The sequence below is a fragment of the Vipera berus genome, assembly GCF_964194415.1.
Source record: "Vipera berus genome assembly, chromosome: 6".
NCBI lineage: Eukaryota > Metazoa > Chordata > Lepidosauria > Squamata > Viperidae > Vipera > Vipera berus.
In genome coordinates this window covers 4,690,959-4,714,260 of record NC_138208.1, presented here as the reverse complement: position 1 = coordinate 4,714,260, position 23,302 = coordinate 4,690,959, and the positions used below count along the sequence as shown (strand labels likewise).

The window sequence follows — 23,302 nt, the reverse complement described above, 5'->3', positions numbered from 1 at the left end:
GGGAAGGACAGTATTTGGATAGGAAACCCCCCCCCTATGAAGAACCAGGGCTGTGGGCTAAATAAGAAAGTGAAGAACAGCCCCAAAAGGCAACCAAGATCAACCTTCCATATTGCTACCAAGCAAACAAAAATGCAGGAAGGGTGTAGCTGTGAAATCACCAGGAGTTTTGCTCAATTCAAGTGAGACTGTGTCTGTTAAAATGGGACAGTGAGCCTGTGGGTGGATAAAGTTTCGCCTTTTAACCAGCGCACAGGTCAACAATTGTTCTCAGGAAATGAAAACAGCACATACACAGTTAAGATACAACAGCAAGAAACTATACAGCATCATCAAAAAAAAACAACCCCTCCCAAATTCTGGAAGGCGTGTACGGCGTCCTTCACACAAGACAAAATGAAATCTTATAAAACAGTTAGGTGTAAAAAAAGGACCAAAATCGGACAGACTAAGACCAGACGTAGGTCATAAAAGTTTACCTAGAACACAAGGCCATGCTTTTATCGTTTGGAGGACTTTTTCAAATACACTGTTTTGTTCTTCTTCTTCTTCTTCTTTTTTTTACAAATGCCACCTTGCGTACCGGTGCAACCGGTTAGCAAATCAAAAATACGTACCGCCTAATCTTTCCTAGCCTGCCTTCGTGCACTCTAATCACCTGAACCTATCGTGTTCATTCGACATGTGGACAAAACGAAATGTATTTCTGCCGTTATCTGTTTCTGGGTGTTTGGAGAAACCGTAATCAAACTGGGAGAGTTTTGATCAACAAAACCTCTGCCAATCCAGTAAATCTGGGTTTTCTTTCTGAAAAACTGCACCTGCCATTTGCTAAAAGAAAGGGAGATTTTATTCCCGAACCTGTCGATTTCAGGAAGGATAAAATAAAAAGCAAGATAAAATTAAAAGCCCTGACAAGCTTTCAGATAGGTTTTAGACTGCAGTACTGCGCGTCTTGCGCTTCTTAAATGAAATGTCCCAAAGGCGCTTTTTTCAAAAGGCAACTGTCCTCGAAGAAGTTTCGTTTCTCATCCGAGAAGCTTCTTCAGCTCAGTCAGAACTGAAGAATCTTCTCGGAGGAGAAGCGAAATGCCTTCGAGGAAAAACAAGGACGTCCAGTTGCCTTTTGAAAACAAGCGTGACCTGGACAGATGAGAATCTCCATAGACACGTAGACGAAATGCTTGTAAGTGATTTACAAAAGCCGTTGCCCTTTTTCAAAAGCGAAAAAGGCTTCTAAATCTACAACATCGTGCAGGTGGTCCTCGACGTACAGCCACCACTGAGCTCCAAATTTAGGCTGTTAGGTGAGTTTGGCCCCGTTTCATGACTTGTCTTGCCACACGGGCGTTACGCGAATCACTGCGGTTGCTAAGCTAGTAGCACAGGTGTTAAATGACTCTGGCATCCCCGTGACTTTGCTCGTCAGAAGGGACACTGCAACCGTCATAAATGTGAGTCGGCTGACAAGCAAAACGAAGGTAAACCCCGGGGAGGCTGCAACGGTCGTCAAGTGTGGAAAATGATCACAAGTCACTTTTTTCCAGTGCCTTTGTAACTTGGAACATTCCCTGAATGAACTGTTGTAAGCTGAGGACCACCTGTAGGGTGGAAGTTGTACATTGCCGCCAAAGGCTTATGAAACCGACGTTATTGGAAAGGGGAAATGCTGGTGGACCAATTGCTTTTAAGGGCCCACTGAATAACCTCTCTTTTCCACCTACTGATAGATCTGAATGACTTTGTGCAAAAAAAAAGGCAAATAAATTTGGGACAGGGGAGGGAAGAAATCCGAGCCCCTGTAAAATCAAGAACAATGCTTAGCATCTATAGGAAGATTAAGATGTAGATTCAGTGGACTAACCACTACTGTGCTATTTGTCGGACACAGGTTGCGCGCCTCCGTACTTCACGCACTGGGCTCAGAAATATCCATGTTTGTTCCAAAGAGGGCAACCAGCTGTTCTTCATAGTTTGCAATGTTCCTTTTCATAATTTCCATGCAAGGTCCCAGAAGCCTTTCAAAAGCTTGTACGTCCATAACTAAAATGTTAAAGAGAGAGAAATTACATGCAGGTTACACGGGGACGGTAATAATAATAATAATAATAATAATTAATAATAATAATAATAATAATAATAATAATAATAATAATAATAATAATAATAATAAGAAGAAGAAGAAGAAGAAGAAGAAGAAGAAGAAGAAGAAGAAGAAGAAGTAGTTGGAAGGGACCTTGGAGGTCATCTAGTCCAACCCCCTGCTCAGGCAGGAAACCCTATACCAAAACTTCCAGTGTTGGAGCATTCACCACTTCTGGAGGCAGGTAGTTCCTCTGGTTAATTCTTCAAACTGTCAGGAAGTTTCTCCTTAGTTCTAGGTTGCTTCTCTCCTTGACTAGTTTCCATCCGTTGCTTCTTGTCCTGCCTTCAGGTGCTTTGGAGAATAGCTTGACTCCCTCTTCTTTGGGGCAGCCCCTGAGATATTGGAACACTGCTATCATGTCACCCCTCACCCTTCTCTTCGTTAAACTACTACACATACCCAATTCCAGCAACCGTTCCCTATATGTTTTAGCCTCCAGTCCCCCAATCATCTTTGTTGCTCTTCTCTGTACCCTTTCTAGAGTCTCGACATCTTTTTTACATCGTGGTGAAATTATTTCTAGGGACAAGTTTTCTTCTGTGAAATTGTTTTAAGGAAGGTACGCTTTGACCATGTCAATTGGAAAATTAACGAGCGAAGCCAAGTATAAAAACAGATACGCCTGGCTTTCCTGGGCACCTGGCTGCATCGGGTCCATCTTTCCAATGAAATCTCCCCCCGCAAGCCGAGAGCAAGCTCTAGATCAGAAGGAAAAACGTCTGATCTCCGTGGGAGAAGAGCAGAGCCTGGGGGCGGAGTCAAGAGAGGAATAAGCCTAGAATCATTACATTGCCACAAATGCTCCTAGTCCAGGCTGCCTTGAATTCCTCTGACTTTTATCTAGCATCAATTCAGGGCTGATCGCTAGACTAGATTCTTGTGAACAGGCTTGAGCAATAAATCATCTTAACTGGAACTTAACTTACGGTCCTGATTTTTCACGTCTGACAATATCCAAAAAAAGGGGGAGGCAATTAGGTCATGTTTTTCAAAGTTTTCGAGAGCAACAGTATCAAAGATGATGATCAAAATTAAGGTGTTTATCAGTTATAGGCGCCTTTCTCCAATGTCCAAAAACTGAATGGAGATAAACCATGCTGGGCATGAACAGGATCTGCCCCTCCTAACTTCAATCTATTTCTTTAAAGAAAAATGTTGTCTTCCTTTGTAGTAAAGAAGTTAAAGGAGTTGAGGGAAGTCCAGAAAAGTTATGACATTCGGATCTATAATGGGAAGGGATTATATTACAGGTAGTCCTTGATTTATGGCCACAACTGAGCCCAAAATTTATGTTGCTAAGTGAGACAATGAAGTGAGTTTTGCCCCATTTTATGACCGTCCTTGCCACGGTTGTTAAGTGAATCACTGCAGCTGTTAAGTTAGTAACACAGTTATTAAGTGAATCTGTCTGTTGACTTTGCTTGTCAGAAGGTCGCAAAAGGGGATCCTGGGACACAGCAACCGTCATAAACGTGAACCAGTTGCCAAGCATCTGAAATTTTGATCAGGTGACCCTGGGGACGCTGCAACGGTTGTACGGGCGATAAACGGTCACAAGTCATTTTTTTCAGGGACGTTGTAACTTCAAAGTCATCAAATGAATTGTTTTGAGTCAAGGACTGCCTGCACATTGAAAAGATATCCTGCTAAATGAAAAACGCCTTATTCTGTTTGCTATGAAACAAACTAAGTTTCAGTTTGGGATTTGGGATAGGTAAAGAAGTCATGGGTAAACTTTCTTCCAGTTGAACGCAATAAATAGTTTGTCAGCAGAGGGTTTTGAAATTTTAATCCTGTCTTCTTCTTGTTCTACCTGTTAACTATTTTGTCATTCATATAATATAGTACAGAGTCTCCAATCTTTCCGAGCTCACAGCCTGGAGGGAAGGAGAGCAAGTTTCAGATTGGTACGCGCACATGCGCATAAACCTGGCCCTTTTATGACTTGCGGACTTCAACTCCCAGAATTCCTCAGCCAGGCACGCAAACAGTGTACCACGTGTGCTGGCGCGCCACTAACGGCCCCGTTCGTGCATGCACAAATGGGCTATGTGCACCCGCCCGGTGCTAGCACAAATGGGACTGTGCATGCACAAATGGGACTGTGGGTGCTAGCGCACATCGGCCAGCCATTTCCGTAGACGGCTGGCCAAGAGGCCTTGGCCCGGTGGTGGGCCGTGGCCCATCGGTTGGGGATTCCTGATATAGTAAATAGAAGATAGCTTAATAATTTGCAAATAGGATTTTAAAAATGCTGGGCCTGTTTTGTACGGGGTGGGGAACTAATATTGTTGTGATATATTTATCAATATTCAACTGCGGGGGGCGGATAAGATGTGTATATTATATGTGTGTCTTTTTAATGCACTTTTTTCAATGTCTTTTTTATTTTGTTTGTTTCTGTAAAAACTTCTTTTTTTGGAGTTTTGTACGGAGGGTTTTTTTTTAATTTAAAAAAAAGCTGAAGAAGAAAAAAGAAAGAAAGAAAGAAACTTAAGTTCCAAAATATAAGCACTGTCCCTTACTTAAGCATTTGACTGTCCCAAGCGCGAAGGCTGAGGCCGCTCGGGGTTTGTTCGTCACCAGGGCCAATTCACCAAAATACTGTCCTCTGGTATAGCGGGCGATTTCCACCGCTTCGATTCCATCTATGTCTTGTTTGCCCTGGGAAGTAAGAAAAAAAAGGATCTCAACATTTCTCCCCATAAAGCCAAGCTGCAATTCATTTTATTATCTGATTAACAAAATCCAGTCTTTATTAACGCATGATTTTATTCACCCTAACTTCAGTCAACTGAAAAAACCTTTTCATACTATCTTTAAGAGATGGTAGGAACGGCTGCTGGAATTGGGTATGTCTAGTTTAATGAAGAGATGGACGAGGGGTGACATGATAGCAGTCTTCCAGTATCTCAGGGGCTGCCCCAAAGAAGAGGGAGTCAAGCTATTCTCCAAAGGATCTGAAGGCAGGAGAAGAAGCGACGGATGGAAACTAACCAAGGAGAGAAATAACCTAGAACTAAGGAGAAACTTCCTGACAGTCAGAACAATTAATCAATAAAACGACTTGCCTCCAGAGGTGGTGAATGCTCCAACACTGGAAGTTTTTAAGAAGAGACTGGACAGCCAATTGTCTGAAATAGTATAGGGTTTCCTGCCTGAGCAGGGGGTTGGACTAGATGACCTCCAAGGTCCCTTCCAACTTTACTATTATGATTATGATTACCTTTCTTTTCATCGTAATCTTCACTTCTCCGGATTCGACAATAAAGAAACAGTCAGCCGTGTCTCCCTACAAACAAAATTGAGAATTACAAAAAAAAAACCAACCATAAAGACATTGGTTTAGTAGTTCCAGAGTTGTTGTTCTTTTAAGTAGAAACTTTTTTAAAAAAAATCCCCCAATCAATCAATCAGTCAATCTCAGAAATGGTGGAAATAAAATAATAGTAATATTATTCTAGGCGCTTGAAGAAATTTAGCGGGCACTGAATAAAAAGTAGCCACACCTTCTTTACAGTCATTTGCTAATTATTTTTAAGATTTGTGCAAAGAGAAATACAGTTTGCTTTGTCTAGCCCAGGGGTAGGCAACCTTGGCTCTTTTATGACTCGTGGACTTCAACTCCCAGAATTCCTGAGCCGGCATGGCTCAGCTTGGAAACCTCTCCCTTTCCCCTCAGCGTGGCTGGCTCAGGAATTCTGGGAGTTGAAGTCCACAAGTCATAAAACGGCCTAGGCCTAGGCCAGGGGTAGGCAACCTTGGCTCTTTTATGACTCGTGGACTTCAACTCCCAGAATTCCTGAGCCGGCATGGCTCAGCTTGGAAACCTCTCCCTTTCCCCTCAGCGTGGCTGGCTCAGGAATTCTGGGAGTTGAAGTCCACAAGTCATAAAACGGCCTAGGCCTAGGCCAGGGGTAGGCAACCTTGGCTCTTTTATGACTCGTGGACTTCAACTCCCAGAATTCCTGAGCCGGCATGGCTCAGCTTGGAAACCTCTCCCTTTCCCCTCAGCGTGGCTGGCTCAGGAATTCTGGGAGTTGAAGTCCACAAGTCATAAAGCGGCCTAGGCCTAGGCCAGGGGTAGGCAACCTTGGCACTTTTATGACTCGTGGACTTCAACTCTCAGAATTCCTGAGCCAGCCACGCTGAGGGGAAAGGGAGAGGTTTCCAAGCTGAGCCATGCCGGCTGAGGAATTCTGGGAGTTGAAGTCCACGAGGCATAAAAGAGCCAAGTTTGAAAACCCCTGCTTTAATACCTCTTAACTCAAGAGAGTTAGAATAAGCTATCTTCTGAAAATCCAGGTGTTAGGAAATGCTACCCTCGTTATCTCTTTTGGAAAAGGGAGGGAGGGGGGAAAAGAAAAAGGGAAGAGAAGAAAAGCTTTTGATCGCTCTTTTCCGGGTGAAAAAATGGTATACCGTCTGAGCTACAGCTTATCAAAATAAAAACGTTGTTGTTGTTCAGTCGCTAAGTCTTTGTGACCCCCCATAGGCCACAGAAGAGAAGATTGCACATGGCAATGAGGCGACTATGGGACTGTCAGGCATGAAAAGACCAGGTTCACACATGAAGGTTCAATTAAACCAGGGGTCCCCAACCCTCTGGTCCATGGTACCGGGCCACGGCATGCCAGCAACCGGTCTGCAGAAACAAGCAAAGCCCCATCCGCGGGATGCAGGCAGCACACAAAACCACGCCCCTGTCCACGGAAAAACCTCTCTACGGAACCGGTCCCCGGTGCCCAAAAGGTTGGGGACCTCTGAATTAAACTGATTTACTGTTAAAACAGCCTACACGCAGGAATCTTCTCAACTAACAGCATCTGTTTGGCGTTAGGAAAGGGTCCATGGAATTCAAAGGAGGCTGGACTTAGTTTGCTTGTGGCTATGTAGGGATTCTAGGCTGATGTCTCTTTTGACTCCGCTCCCAGATTCTGCCACTACTTCTCCCACACTGTAATTGTGAGCTGCTTGCCAAGCTCTCAGATCACAATCAAGGATGCTGCAACAGCTGGTATTTCAAGGGCTGGCCATAAGTCTCCTTCATTCAGCCCCGTCGTAAATTTGAACAGATGCTGGTCGTGATCCAAGGACTAACTGTAATCACCCAAAATTTCAATTCTGAATGCAACCAACTTTTTTTCAGCGATGTATTTTTTCCCAATCCCATTTGTTTTGCTTCAGAAAATCTTTTATAATAACAAGCCACTGTGCTTTTAAATACCTGGAGTTAACAGAATAATAAACATATATATAGAACAATTAAGTAATTACCTGAGCAATTATTTGTTCCCCATCTTTATATATTTTGGTGCCTATCACGTCCACCACTTTCAAACGTTCGGAAAGCTTAAACAGAAAATAAAATATATTATGTCAATATATAGACACATATTGTTTGATATCCTCTCAAAATTGTAATGGAAAGTGTCATTTTCGCTCTTTTATGTTGTTGTAGTCTTAATTTGTTTGAGCTGTGAAATAGATTTTGGGGTGTGTGTGTGTCTTTTTACATTAGTTTCGAATTTCATCCTAAATCCAACTTCGGAACTCATGTTGCAACAGATCTAGTCACAGTAATATACTTAAGAGACTATTTAGAAAAATATTTAAGACATGAGATGGCAAAATTGGACTACAGCACTGATATTTTCTATTTAGGAAATGAAGGAGAAATGCAGTTAAGACACCATTTGTGACCAGCAAAGTCAAAGCAATTTAGTTGAAAAGAAAAAAAAAGTACCGTTTATTCTTTTTGGTAGAAATTACTCTAAAAGAAATACGTGCATGTTTTTGCAATTATTATTGGAATTTAGCAACTGAAAAACAAAACTGTACAAGTTTCTAAGAGAAAGGGCAGGCTGTACAACATTCCCCAGAAAGATGTAGTTTAGCATATATTTAGATACATGCTAAACATATTTTATGCATGAGAATCAAGACCTATCTATGTCTATACAGGTAATCCTCAACTTACAACCGTTCATTTAGTGACTGTTCAAAGTTCCAACAGCATTGAAAAAAGTGACTTATGACCATTTTTCACACATATGACCATTGCAGCATCCCCACATGATCAAAATTCAGACGCTTGGCAACTGACTCATATTTATGACGGTTGCTGTGTCCCGGAGTCATGTTATCCCCTCTTGCGACCTTCTGACAAGCAAAGTCAATGGGGGAAGCCAGATTCACTTAACAACCGTGTTACTAACTTAACAAATGCAGTGATTCGCTTAACAACTGTAGCAAGATAAGTCATAAACTGGCGTAAAATTCACTTAACGAATGTCTCGCTTAGCAATATAAATGTTGGGCTGAATTATGGTCGTTATGTCAAGGACTATCTGTAGTTACAACCTCCAGAGATTCAAGGGATAAAACCAGGAGTAACTACTCTTCTCTCAGTTAGCCCTCGAGGATAAAAACAGGTGTGATTTACAAAGGCAAGTTCGTTTTCCTTCACAAACAACGTAACTTAACTAAATGAAGGTCAGTTATCTTAGAAAATCTGTAAGTGCACATAAGACATTATTGTTTGACACCATTCTGCACAAAGTGACTGAAATAACTCTAGTAAGCCACACTTACTTCTAAAGATTTAAGGAAGGGCAATGACTCAATGAAATTTTCATACATTCTTCTCTTCTTTGCGTTGTTTTTCACGATGATCCTTCGAAACGTTACTCTGTCCTAAAAAATGAAAAAATTACAACAAATCATAAAGAGTGTGATGTTCATGACAATGCATGCAGTCTTTTCATCGGCAGAGAATGGGACATGCTCTGGTGTGCTTAGTCAGGAATCTGATGTGTCTTTGCACAAGTGTAAGCTTAACCATGTTTAGTGCAATGTTTTAATTTTCAGGTAAGTGTCAGACTCAAAAAACCTCTAAGACGTAAAAAGAGCGACAGAAGGATGATTTTGAAAACACTCAAATACTACCATCTATTTCGCTGGATACTAAACAGGCTTTAGTGTAAATACAGTGGCATCCCAATACTCATAGTTAATTGGTCCCAGGAGGTGCGATGAGTATCAAAAACAGTGAGTATCAAACAATTTTTTTCCTATAAGGAATAATGTAGTGTCACAAGGCAGCCGATACGGACAAGTTCTAGCTTGTGCATCAACTACTGAACAAATGATGAGTAACAGGGCAAAATTTTCACATCAAAATGTATCAAGAACCAAATCGGATGAGTTTCAAAACAATTGAGTAACCAAGGTACCATTGCAGAGATTCTCTTAAGTAAGTTCCTTTATTGTTCCTCACCTATAGAAAGAAATCTTGCCAAACTAAAGCAGACTGCTTGCACTGTAAAACATATACTCTGGGAACTATTAGGGAGGAGTCATCTTCACCCCCTTTCTCACACACAAGCTGTTAGAAATTCTCTTTATATATAGCACCACGCTTTACTGCTACACTGTTTCACTGTAACAGGAAGTAGATTAGCAGTAAAGCACATGGAGATTGTACTCTTTGTTTGAGCTGTGGTGTTATATAGAAACAGAACTTCTAACACAAGCTACCTTGCACATTCTTTTTCTTTTTTTTCTTTTTTAATTTATATACCGCCCTTCTCCTTGGTAGGGACTCAGGGCGGTTCACAGGGCATATATAAAAAAGACAATACAAAAATTAAAAAAGATTAAACCCATGCCCAATTAAAACAGTAATACAAATTTAAAAACAATTAAAAACCCATAATCCCCCATCAGGCCAGACCAGCTATTTCAAACAGGTGGGTCTTCAGGCCCCGACGGAAAGTTCGAAGGTCTGGTGCCATCCGGAGCTCCACCGGCAGTTGGTTCCATAATGCCGGAGCGCCCACAGAGAAGGCCCTCCCCCTGGGGGCCACCAGTCGGCATTCCCTGACTGGCGGCACCCTGAGGAGGCCCTCTCTGTGGGAACGCACAGGGCGGAGGGGAATCGATGCCGGCAGCAGGTGGTCCCTGAGGTATCCCGGACCCATGCCATGTAGGGACTTAAAGATCGTAACCAACACCTTGAACCTCACCCGAAAGACAACTGGTAACCAATGCAGCTCGCGGAGCAAAGGTGTAACATGGGAGTACCGGGAAACTCCCAAGACAACTCTCGCTGCCGCATTCTGTACCAGTTGGAGCCTCCGAGTGGTCTTCAAGGGAAGCCCCATGTAGAGAGCATTACAGTAGTCAAGGCGAGAGGTCACGAGCGCATGAGTGACCGTACACAGGGCATCCCGGTTCAGATAGGGCCGCAACTGGCGCACCAGGCGAACCTGGGCGAAAGCCCCCCTAGTCACGGCCACTATATGATCTTCCAGGGTAAGCCGTGAATCTAGGAGGACTCCCAAGTTGCGAGCCCTATCCACGGGGGGTAAGAGCTCACCCCCCATAGAAAGAGATGGAACATTTGGAATGTCCCGGGATGCCGGAATGCACAGCCACTCAGTCTTGTCAGGGTTGAGCTGAAGTCTGTTCCTCCCCATCCAGACCCGAACCGCCTCCAGGCAACGGGACATCACGGCGAGGGCATCACTGGGGTGGTTTGGGGTCGAAAAGAAAAGTTGGGTATCATCGGCATACTGATGATACCCAACTCCAAAACCACGAATGATCTCACCCAGCGGTTTCATATAGATGTTGAACAGGAGAGGCGAGAGAACCGACCCCTGAGGAACTCCACAAACGAGAGACCTAGGGGCCGATCTCTGCCCCCCTGCCAACACCGACTGCGAGCGTCCCAGGAGATAGGAGGAGAACCACTGAAGAACTGTGCCTCCCACTCCCAATCCCCTGAGACGCCGCAGCAAGATACCATGGTCGATGGTATCGAAAGCCGCTGAGAGGTCTAATAGGACTAGGACAGAGGAATATCCCCTATCCCGCGCCCTCCAGAGATCATTCACCAGAGCGACCAATGCCGTCTCCGTGCTGTACCCGGGCCTGAAACCCGATTGGTAGGGGTCCAGATAATCCGCTTCATCCAGGACCAGAGGGAGCTGATGCGCCACCACACTCTCAACAACCTTCGCAAGGAAGCGAAGGTTGGAGACTGGACGAAAGTTGTTCAAAACAGCTGGGTCCAGGGCAGGCTTCTTGAGGAGAGGTCTCACCACCGTCTCCTTCAAGACGGTGGGGAAATAACCCTCACTCAAAGAAGCAGATATAACCGCCTGGAGCCAGCCTCGTGTCCTCTCCCTAGCTGCATAAACCAGCCAGGAAGGGCACGGGTCCAACAAACATGTGGAGGAGCTCAGCCTCCCCATAATCCTGTCCACTTCATCAGGGGTCACAGAATCAAACTCTTCCCAGATAACATTGACAAGACCGCCCGTGTCCTGATCGCCTGACTCTGCCCAGCTGGAGTCCAAACCGGTCCGAATCCGAGCGATTTTATCCGACAGATGTTGACTAAATTCCTCGGCACGACCCTGCAAGGGATCCTCCCTCACCTCCTGATTAAGAAGTGAGCGAGTCACCCTAAACAAGGCGGCCGGGCGATTCTGTGCAATCAACTCTAGGTATTAATATATTCAAACGGGGGCATCTGCAAGAGAGTAAAAAAAAAAACCCTCCCAAAATGGCAAGCACAACTTGGGGTCGAAACTTAACTTCACCCTTTTTTAGTGCGCTAATGGGGCAGGGTTTTGATGTGGGTAGGGTTTTTGGAATGTCAGTACCATTTTTATAATTCCTTGGTAAGATCACACTTTGAATACTGCATCCAGTTTTGGTCGTCACAATATAAAGAGAAGATGTTGAGACTCTAGAAAGGGTGCAGAGAAGAGCAACAAAGATGATCAAGGGCCTGGAGGATAAACATATGAAGAACGGTCGCAGGAATTGGGTATGTCTAGTCCAGGGTTAGGCAACCTTGGCTCTTTTATGACTCGTGGACTTCAACTCCCAGAATTCCTGAGCCAGCTTGGCTGGCTCAGGAATTCTGGGAGTTGAAGTCCACGAGTCATAAAAGAGCCAAGGTTGCCTACCCCAGTCTAGTCTAATGAAGAGAAGGACCAGGGGTGACGTGATAGCAGTCTTCCAATATTTGAGGGGCAGCCACAAAGAAGAGAAGGGGGTCAAGCTATTCTCCAAAGCACCAGAGAGTAGGACAAGCAACGGATGGAAGCTAATCAATAAACTAACCTAGAAGTAAGGAGACATTTCCTGGCAATGGGAAGAATTAATCAGTGGAACAGTTTGCCTTCAGAAGTTGTGGGTGCTCCAACAATGGAGGTTTTTAAGAAGAGACTGGACAACTCTTTGTCTGAAATAGTATAGGGTTTCCTGACTGAGCAGGAGGTTGGACTAGATGACCTCCATGGTCCCTTCCAGCTCTGTTATTCTGTTGATTGCACTAGTGTGGCTATCATCTTGATTCTGACACACACAGAGAGATCTGTGCCCCTCTGGATTTGAATTCTTCTATAATTTTTCACACAGGTGAAGATGGCAAAACTCTCCAATACTTTTGGAGTGATATTTCATTACAGGCCCTACCAATGCATTCAGAAATCTTTTATTTCTTTTGTCTGCTGATGATGTTACGTAGTTTGGTTAATGAAACATCTGCAAAAAAACCCAAAAAACCGGCAAGCTCGGAGAGCACCAAGGGTCCCCACCAAAAAAATGATCATCTCACCAAACCCCAAATGGCGCCAGAAGAGGTAGCAACAATAGTAGCCGCTCTGGGTGTGTTGTACATTAAAGCCAATTCTCCAAAACTCCCTCGGTTGTCATAGGTGCCGACGCATCTTCCGGCACCCTCGCATTTCACAACGATATTGTAGGTCCCGCTGAAAAGCACAAAATGAAATCCAGCTGTGAGAAAGGCAATAGTTGCATCGCTGAAACGTAATGTATTCCACACAGCCAAACTTCGAGGGAAAAGCTCCCCATAATGAGCTTGTCGATCAGAAGGTCGGCAGTTTGGCGGGTCAAATCCCGAGTGCCGCGTAGCAGAGTGAGCGCCTGTTACTCGTCCCAGCTTCTGCCAACCTAGCAGTTCGAAAGCACGTAAAAATGCAAGTAGAAAAATAGGGACCACTCCGGTGGGAAGGTAACAGTGTTCCGTGCGCCTTTGGCGTCTAGTCATGCCGGCCACATGACCACGGAGACGTCCTCGGACAAGCGCTGGCTCTTCGGCTTTGAAACGGAGATGAGCACCGGCCCCTAGAGTTGGAAACGACTAGCACGCATGTGCGGGGGAACCTTTACCTTTAAGATTTATCACCTTGGTAACATGCAGAGAAAGGCAGTCCTCAACTTACGAGTGCCAAGGGAGACAGCAAGCGAGGTGTCATAACTTTGAAAACAGCCGCAAATAACTCTGGGGAAGTCCATCGTAACTTCTTAACCAATTGTTAGAGCAACTGAGCACAGCTTTTACTCCATCGCTAGGATCTAAGTGAGGCTGTCTGCATAAGGCAGGGGTAGGCAACCTTGGCTCTTTTATGACTCGTGGACTTCAACTCCCAGAATTCCTGACCAAGCCATGCTGAGGGAAAAGGTAGAGGTTTCCAAGCTGAGCCATGCTGACTCAGGAATTCTGGGAGCTGAAGTCCACGAGTCATAAAAGGGCCATGGTTGCCTACCCTTGGCCTAGACCTAGGCCACTTTATGACTCGTGGACTTCAACTCCCAGAATTCCTGAGCCAGCCACACTGAGGGGAAAGGGAGAGGTTTCCAAGCTGAGCCATGCTGGCTCAGGAATTCTGGAAGTCCACGAGTCATAAAAGAGCCAAGGTTGCCTACCCCTGGTATAGGGAGTCCTCGCTTTACGAAATCGTTCATTGCTAAGCAAGACAGTTGCTCAATGAGGTTTGCCCCATTTTACAACCTTTCTGGTTGCCATTGTTAAGTGAGTAACAGCGGTTCTTAAGTGAATCTGGCTTCTGACTTTGCTTGGCGAAAGGTCGTAAAAGCGGATCACATGATCCCCGGGACACTGCAACCGTCATAAATATGAGTCGGTTGCCAAGTGTCTGAATTTTGATCACGTGTCCGTGGGGAAAGGCTGTGACGGTGAGAAGTGTGAAAAACTGTCACGTCACTTTTTTCAGTGTCATTGTCGCTTCAAATGGTCACTAAACGGCCTGTGGTAAGTTGAGGACTACCTGTATAACAGAATCTTTTACACCCTGGAGAATCAAGGTAGGGATATTCTGGATCTGTTTTGTATCCTTCCTTCTTGCCCTAGTCCAGGGGTAGGCAACCTCGGCTCTTTTATGACTCATGGACTCCAAATCCCAGAATTCCTGAGTCAGCATAGCTGACTCAGGAATTCTGGGAGTTGAAGTCCATGAGTCATAAAAGAGCCGAGGTTGCCTACCCCTGCCCTAGTCTGAGATTTTACTTACCCACTCTTACCATTAATCATTCAGACGTGCTATGAAGTCCTGTATTCAGCAGGAAACTGGAGCTTATCTCAAGGTCTCCTGCTTGAGGTAGGGGGCTGGACTAGAAGACCTCTAAGGTCCCTTCCAACTCCGTTATTCTGTTAAATTGATTACTGAGGGTTTGCACATTAGGAGAGGAAGTCTAAAAGAAGCCTGGCCAAGTAAGATTGGTTTTTTGTACATTGGCCAAATAATCTACCAGATTGTGTTTACCGTATTTTTCCCGTTGTCCATTTGATTTTGGCTACGAGTAGCCATTTACAATGCAAACAAACTTTTATAATGAAAACAAACTTCCACACCTGGAATACTGCAACCAATTTTGGTCACCATGCTACAAAAAAAGATGTTGAGACCTTGGAAAAAGTTCAGAGAAAAGCAACTAAGATGACCCAAGGCCTGGAGGCTACAACGTACAAAGAACAGCTGCGGGACTTGGGTTTGGCTAGTCTAAAGAATAGAAGAAATAGGGGAGACATGATAGCAGCGTTCCAGTATTTGAGGGACTGCCACAAGGAAGAGGGGGTCACGTTATTCTCCAAAGCACCAGAGGGAAGGACGAGAAACAATGGTTGGACGCTGACCAAAGAGAGAGGCAACCAGGTATTAAGGAGAAACTTCCTGACAGTGAGGACAATTAACCAGTGGAACAGTTTTGCCTTCAGACGTTGAGGGTGCTCAATCACTGGAGGTTTTTAAGAAGAGACACTGGACAGTCACTTGTCTGAGATGGTATAGGTTCTCCTGCTTGAGCAGGGGGCTGGACTAGAAGACCTCCAAGGTCCCTTCCAGGTCTATTCTATTCTATTCTATTCTATTCTATTCTATTCTATTCTATTCTATTCTATTCTATAATTCTATTCTATTCTATAATTCTATTCTATTCTATTCTGTATTTCCATTCTATTTTATTCTATTCTATATTTCTATTCTATTCTATTCTATTCTATTCTATTCTATTCTATTCTATTCTATTCTATTCTATTCTATTCTGTAATTCTATTCTATTCTATTCTATTCTATTCTATTCTATTCTATTCTATTCTATTCTATTCTATTCTATTCTATTCTATTCTATTTTACTCTACTCTAAACTGTATTTGACGCAATATTGTAATTTCAGCCTTTGCACACCAATACCCCGGGAGATACTTACCGATCAATTACATAGAAGTTGTCGCCATCATCTCCTTGATCAATGACGTGCTCTCCCCCTTCAACTAGCTTTTCAAACATGGCATCCAGAACTTGAGACATCTGTTCCTGTGAACCCATCAATTTTATTATTACCATCACCGGCCAGGGAATCAAATCATCAACTTCATCGTTAATCAAGAATATAAGAGCAGGAGGACCACTTTTAACGCTGAAAGATATCTCAAAGGAACATTGGAAATGTAAAAAGAAGGGATCTTTTACCATATAGGTATTCCTCAACTTTACGACTGCAACTGAGCCCAACGTTAAAACACAAATTTTGCCCCTGGGTAGGCAACCTTGGCTCTTTTATGACTTGTGGACTTCAACTCCCAGAATTCCTGAGCCAGCATGGCTCAGCTTGGAAACCTCTCCCTTTCCCCTCAGCGTGGCTGGCTCAGGAATTCTGGGAGTTGAAGTCCACAAGTCATAAAACGGCCTAGGCCTAGGCCAGGGGTAGGCAAACTTGGCTCTTTTATGACTTGTGGACTTCAACTCCCAGAATTAAAGTTCAAAGTTCCAACGGCAGTGAAAAAAGGGACTGATGGCCGACCTTTCCAGCATCCCCACGGTTGTGTGATCAAAATTCAGATGTTTGGCAACTGACTCATATTTACGACGGTTGCAGCGTCCCCCAGGGGTCACGTGATCCTCTTCGGCGACCTTCCGACAAGCAAAGTCAATGGGGGAAGCCAGGTTCACTTAACAACCGTGATCCTCATTTAACAACTGCGGGGATGCGCTGAACAAATGTGGCAAGAAAAGTCGTAAAATGGGGCAAAACTCACTTAGCGTATTTCGCACTTTTCAACGTAAATTTTGGGTTCAATTGTGGTCGTAAGTTGAGAACTGCCTGTACATAAATTTATTCAGAGAGCTCAAGTTCCTGGACAGCAACTAGGTAGACGAAAGCTGATTTTTAAAAAAAAATGGAAATAAAATAAAATAAATAAATCATGCCTTATTTCACCCCATAATTTAAAACCCTTTCCTCCTTGATTCCATGTTGCTTTAGAATATGATATGAACCTAGGAATTTATAGCAACAACACAGAAATAAATATTTAACAAAGAATAGCGTTTCAGAATAAGTTATTTGTAAATATGTGAATTACTCTGTGACCCATTGTTAGTATCTCATTTTATTTTGCTTCTCTCATGTCCTACCTGTAATATTTCTGAAAACAGTAACATTCTAATATTTCTTCACAACCTACATATCTGTATATCTGTATATGTATTGTGTGTGTGTGTGTAATGTGTGTCTATAGATAAGATACATATCCACATATATCCACATATACAGTACACATACACACACACACACACACACACACACACAAAAATAAATAATCACTGCATAAAAAGTCACTCTTACCTGATCTAAGTTCTTAAACAGCAGAATGTCTTTGCAAGCTTCCTGTAGCCTGTTTCTTTGATCATCTGTTTTGGGGTGAATAACCTGAAAGAAATTATTAAAAGTTAGGCTTTCTTGAGACTATTTTTAGGCAAAATTATCTTTCAACAGACCAGGCCAATTCAGGCTACTGCTAAGCTTGTAAGCCGCCCTGAGTCTTCGGAGAAGGGCGGGATATAAATGGAATTAAAATAAAATAAATAAAAATAAAAATAAATTAATACAGATGTGTTATTAGGGTTTTGTGAACAAAATATCTGAGAAAGGTTTTTAAATCTCATTATTACAAATACAAACAACAGGAATGGGGGGGGAAATGCCCATCTTAATTTCCCCATTGTTATAAAAAAATAGAATAAATGTAATAGTGGGAAATGTTTTAAACATATGTTACATTTTACAGATGTCTATAGATAGATATAGGGACGCGGTGGCTCAGTGGGTTAGGACGCTGAGCTTGTCGATCAGAAGGTCGGCAGTTTGGCGGGTCGAATCCCGAGTGCCGCGTAACAGAGTGAGCGCCTGTAACTCGTCCCAGCTTCTGCCAACCTAGCAGTTTGAAAGCACGTAAAAATGCAAGTAGAAAAATAGGGACCACTCCGGTGGGAAGGTAACAGTGTTCCGTGCGCCTTTGGCGTCTAGTCATGCCGGCCACATGACCACGGAGACGTCCTCGGACAAGCGCTGGCTCTTCGGCTTTGAAACGGAGATGAGCACCGGCCCCTAGAGTCGGAAACGACTAGCACGCATGTGCAGGGGAACCTTTACCTTTTTAGATAGATATATAGATATAATGTATGGGTGTGCTTAAAAAACTCTGAAAACACTATTTTTCAAAAATATGTCTTTTTACTGAAAGATATTTTCTTTCCTGGGTGCACATACCCTTGATTCACTGTCATCTTCTTCTTCATCAGGATTATAAGCTTCTGCACACACTGAAAATGAAAATAAAAATGCAAATTCATTCATAAATGTTAATTTATTTTCACCCTTTTACTTCTGAGTTACAATCAATATTGGCTGCTGAAGTTTTGTTTGGCGTTCTTGCAAAGTAAAGCTTGCTTTGCTTTTGCTTATATAACGTGGCTGGATGAGTATCCTGAAATAAAAAAAAGGATATACATGACTGAAATAAATAAATGAAATAATTTGGAAGATGGCGAGGGAGGATTCTGGACACTTTCCAGATGTCAAAGTTAATCGCGGTGGCCTTAGAAGACCAACTCTGACATCTGACTTGGTTTGATATCCATGCCTGTATTGAAGAACGTTTTGAATTCTACCAACAGACACACTTTTGTACCAACAAAATCATAGCTCTTTAAATACAACATATCCTGCGCAACAACTGTCCTTGAGATTGATAACTGGAATGTTGAGTCCCTTTCTCTGAAGCAGGAATTTCTCCATACTCTCAATCTTCTGGAATAAATTCATCAACTCTGCATATCCATTAATACCTTTCCCTTCCTTCCCTTTTTCAACAGCTGAATCTATCTGTCTTTCTGTGCATGCTGGCTGAGGAATTCTGGGAGTTGAAGTCCACAAGTCATAAAAGGGCCAAGTTTGAAGACCTCTAGTCTATTATATCTATCTATCTATCTATCTATCTATCTATCTATCTATCTATCTATCTATCTATCTATCTATCTATCTATCTATCTATCTATCATCTATCATCTCTCTCATTCAACTATCTCTCTCTCTATCTACTCTATTTTATCACCCATCTATCTATCTATCTATCTATCTATCTATCTATCTATCTATCTATCTATCTATCCATCCATCCATCCATCCATCCATCCATCTGATTTGATTGGTGTCTGTCTGTCTGTCTGTCTGTCTGTCTGTCTGTCTGTCTGTCTGTCTGTCTATCTATCTATCTATCTATCTATCTGATTTGATAGGTGCTCATCTTTCCGTAAGGCAACTCTGGACAGCTTACAATGTTAAAAGCAACAAAACCATAAAAATACACGTGTCTAATAACAAAAAAATACAATGTACTATTAAAAGATGGGGAGGGGAGGGGAGGGGAGGGAGCGGGATGCACAAGCTCCAGTGTAACACTCTCCCATCCGGGGTCCCAAGAATTTCTACCATGCTAGTCCGGTGCTACCATTTTTTGTGAGTGCCTGACTGGCCCCCCGGTATTCAAACGCAAATCCAATAAAGGTGCCATGATCAGAGCAAAACAAAGGGCTGCAATATTATACCACTTAGAAAGCTTTTGGAGCAAGTTGTGTGCCTAACCTAAACCCCTATCCCTGTGCCAATTCACAAGACCTTCCAGCTCTGATGGTCTTGGAAAAGCGCTAAGCTCTCCTCCTGTTGCATTCAAGGTGATTAGCAGATTTATAATCTAATAAACCTTTCGCAAGGATGCTCTCCTTCTGCCCCCACCGTGGAAGATTGGCAGCGGTGGCATTTTAATCCAAGCAAAAGGTCACATCGGCAAGTGTGTGTTGGAGGAGGATTTTTCATAACACGGTTGCCCTGGGTTAACTTCTTCGGTGCCTACCACATCTGAGGGTTTCTCCTTCCGTGTAAACTGAAAATGCTGCCAGGTTGGGCTTTGGAAGTTAAGCATCTCTTAGAACAAATTTAAAGGCAGGGGGCTTCACTCCAAACTGCGTATCAGTTATTTTTAGAAAAGCCCACTCTTTGCATCCACGGTCCATTTGGCTATGATCTATCCCGGGGTAGGCAACCTTGGCTCTTTTATGACTCGTGGACTTCAACTCCCAGAATCCCTGAGCCAGCCACGCTGAGGGGAAAGAGGTTTCCAAGCTGAGCCATGCTGGCTCAGGAATTCTGGGAGTTGAAGTCCACGAGTCATAAAAGAGCCAGGGTTGCCTACCCCTGGCCTAGGCCTAGGCCGCTTTATGACTCGTGGACTTCAACTCCCAGAATCCCTGAGCCAGCCACGCTGAGGGGAAAGGGAGAGGTTTCCAAGCTGAGCCAGGCTGGCTCAGGAATTCTGGGAGTTGAAGTCCACGAGTCATAAAAGAGCCAAGGTTGTCTAGCCCTGATCTATCCGATCCATAAGTCTTTTCCTGGTTTCCAGAACCCCAGATTCACTTAAGAACCCCAGGACAACTTAACAACTGTGATGATTCACTTAACAGTTGTGGCAAGAAAAGTCGTAAAATGGGGCAAAAGTCACTTAACAACTGTCTCACTTAGCAACATAAATTTGGGGCTCAACTGACGGGGTCCACCTATTCTCCAAAGCACCTGAAGGCAGGGCAAGAAGCAATGGGTGGAAACTAATCAAAGAGAGAAGCAAGCTGGAACTGAGGAGAAATTTCCTGACAGTGAGGACAATTAACCAGCGGAACAACCTGCCTCCGGAAGTTGTGAATGCCCCAACAATGGAAGCTTTTAAGAAGAGGCTGGACAGCCACTTGTCTGAAATGGTATAGGGCAGGGGTCTTCAAACATGGACCTTTTATAACTTGTGGACTTCAATTCCCAGAATTCCTCAGCCAGCATGCCAGGCTGAGGAATTCTGGGAGTTGAAGTCCACAAGTCATAAAAGGGCCAAGTTTGAAGACCCCTGGTATAGGGTTTTTTGCCTGAGCAAGGGGTTGGACTAGAAGACCTCCAAGGCCTCTTCCAACTCTGTTGTTGTTGTTGTTGCTGTTGTTGTTAAGCTGAGGACTGCCTGTAATTCAACAGGCTCAAATTGTATTAAATTATCTTCTTAAATTGAAAGTGGAAGGAAGTGAGCATATGGACCATTCATTTTACACCAATCATAAGAGGAACCACATAAATGAAAATTAGTAGTGCAATATTTCATTGTGACAAAGTTCACACACAGTTAAAAATCTTATAATGCACTGAAAGGATTTCAAACAATTAATACAATTTGCACATCATACTACACATAAATAACAACAGCGAAGAAAACACACACATTCAGGAATATTAATTCCCTTTTTTATATTTGGACTACATCTGCAATTTATTATTATTATTTTTAGTAGTAAAAATATCTTCCATTAAATTTTTATTTTATTTATTAAATTTATATGCCATCCATCTCGCCCTGAAAAGAGATTAATAATAAATTGCTGTTGGACAGATCAGCTTTTTAACAAAAAGACTTAAACTGATTAATTGAAAAGGTACTGTTCTTTTTGAAATCACCCTGGTTCATTCTTACTAATTAATTATTTGCTTGTCAAATTATAGCAACATCATTTGTTTGAAAGCTGTCCCAAACTTACTGTTTTATGAACTGTGTCTGTGAATTTATTCCAGATGTCATCTTTTGCTTACATCCCACATCTGGTAGCTGCCTGCTATCATAGCATAAGAGTTCAGAACAGTTCATAGTTTATTATAACACAAATGTTTGGCCAATAATTTTCCACATAGATCATATTTCTATATCAATCTGGAAAGTCCTAATTACGACAAACTCAGTTTATTTAACTGAGTTCCTCACTCCAGAAATGCGATACTTCTGCTTATTCAAATACTTGAGCATAAGCAGAAATATCCCTACATGTAGGGATTCATAAACCACATTTTTTTTATTCTTAAACATAATCCCTCCTTAATGTATGTTTAACAAAAATGAACGCTCTATGAGCTTTCCCAAAGGTGCTTTTTCAAGCGGGAACTGGACTTTCTTGTTCTTTCTCTGAAGGTGTTTCACTTCTCATCCAAGAAGCTTCTTCAGTTCTGACTGGATGGTGGGGAACGGATTTATACTCCTTGCAGACAGCTGGTCATTTGCCTTCTTTTAGAGAGTCGTTGAGGCCACTTGGAGGTTTATCTGTGTCTTCAGGGTCAACTGAGTGGTGCAAATGGGTGTGTGGAGCCTTCTCTGAACTGCTGAAAGGATTGTGTTGTAGACTGGAAATAAGATGATGTTGTATCCCTCCCCTTCTGTTGAGAGGGGGGCTGTTCGGTTTTGACTAGATGGCCTCTTGGACCCCTCTTTCAAACCAGCGGTCCTCTCTGTCCGAAATGTGGACTTTGCTGTCTTCGAAAGAGCAGCCTTCGTCTTTTAAATGCAGATGGACTCCTGACTCTTGTCCTGTTGGGTTTGTTCTCCTATGCTGTGCCATGTGTTTGTGAAGCGGTTGTTTTGTTTCTCCAATATACAGATCTGCACATGTCTCACTGCATATTGTACTGCATATTCAGTCAGAACCGGGGAAGCTTCTTGGATGAGAAGCGAAACATCTTCAAGGGAAAACAAAGGAAGTCCAGTTGCCTTTTGAAAAAACTCCTTTGGGACAACTGTGATTTGGAACATCCAGATTCAGCCACAGCTTTGTTCCATACAGTATTAACTTTGTGAACCCTAAAGCTTCCTCCTTCCGTTATGTATTCAAGGTGGACAGCGATTAAATATTTATATGGTATGTATGTGTAAGGGTGTACGTCTATATGTATGCTGTATATGTTTAAATGTGTGTTATATATGTGTACGCTTTGGGAGCAAGCAACTAAATTTCATTTTTAATGTGTGCCATTATGCCCACAGGAAAAAATGACAATAAAGGTTATCTATCATCCATCCATCCATCTATCTTCTATCTATCTATCTATCTATCTATCTATCTATCTATCTATCTATCTATCTATCATCTATCTATCTACCTACCTACCTATCTTATCTATGTTATCTATCTATATCTATCTATCCATCCATCCATCCAATCTATCTATATCTATCTACCTACCTATCTTATCTGTTATCTATCTATATCTATCCATCCATCCATCCATCTATCTATCTATCTATCTATCTATCTATCTATCTATCTATCTATCTATCTATCTATCCCTACCTATCTTATCTATGTTATCTATCTCTATCTATCTCTATCTATCTATCTATCTATCTATCTATCTATCTATCTATCTATCTATCTATCTATCTATCTATCCCTACCTATCTTATCTATGTTATCTATCTCTATCTATCTATCTATCTATCTATCTATCTATCTATCTATCTATCTATCTATCCCTACCTATCTTATCTATGTTATCTATCTCTATCTATCTATCTATCTATCTATCTATCTATCTATCTATCTATCTATCTATCTATCTATCTATCTATCTTCTTCTTGGTCCTTCTAGAATCTAGATGGACCTCCTTAGGAGAGACAATCC

At 42.6% G+C, this 23,302-nt stretch overlaps 1 protein-coding gene across 2 annotated transcripts in view; it reads right to left on the bottom strand.

Moving 5' to 3' along the window:
• Positions 1–549: 549 nt before the first annotated feature.
• PRKAR2B (protein kinase cAMP-dependent type II regulatory subunit beta) overlaps positions 550–23,302 on the bottom strand; it is a 62,138-nt gene continuing 39,385 nt past the window's right edge. Inside the window, exons 3-11 of one of the 2 annotated variants that reach the window (XM_081330696.1) lie at positions 18,038–18,090; positions 17,114–17,197; positions 15,695–15,801; positions 12,783–12,936; positions 8,741–8,842; positions 7,424–7,498; positions 5,373–5,438; positions 4,672–4,810; positions 550–2,043 (exon numbers count right to left, since the gene is read on the bottom strand). In XM_081330696.1, coding sequence (XP_081186822.1) covers positions 1,910–2,043; positions 4,672–4,810; positions 5,373–5,438; positions 7,424–7,498; positions 8,741–8,842; positions 12,783–12,936; positions 15,695–15,801; positions 17,114–17,197; positions 18,038–18,090 — 914 coding nt within the window. In that variant the 3' untranslated portion in view covers positions 550–1,909. The remainder of the gene's footprint in view (positions 2,044–4,671; positions 4,811–5,372; positions 5,439–7,423; positions 7,499–8,740; positions 8,843–12,782; positions 12,937–15,694; positions 15,802–17,113; positions 17,198–18,037; positions 18,091–23,302) is intronic. The other variant, XM_081330697.1, reaches the window with a different exon arrangement.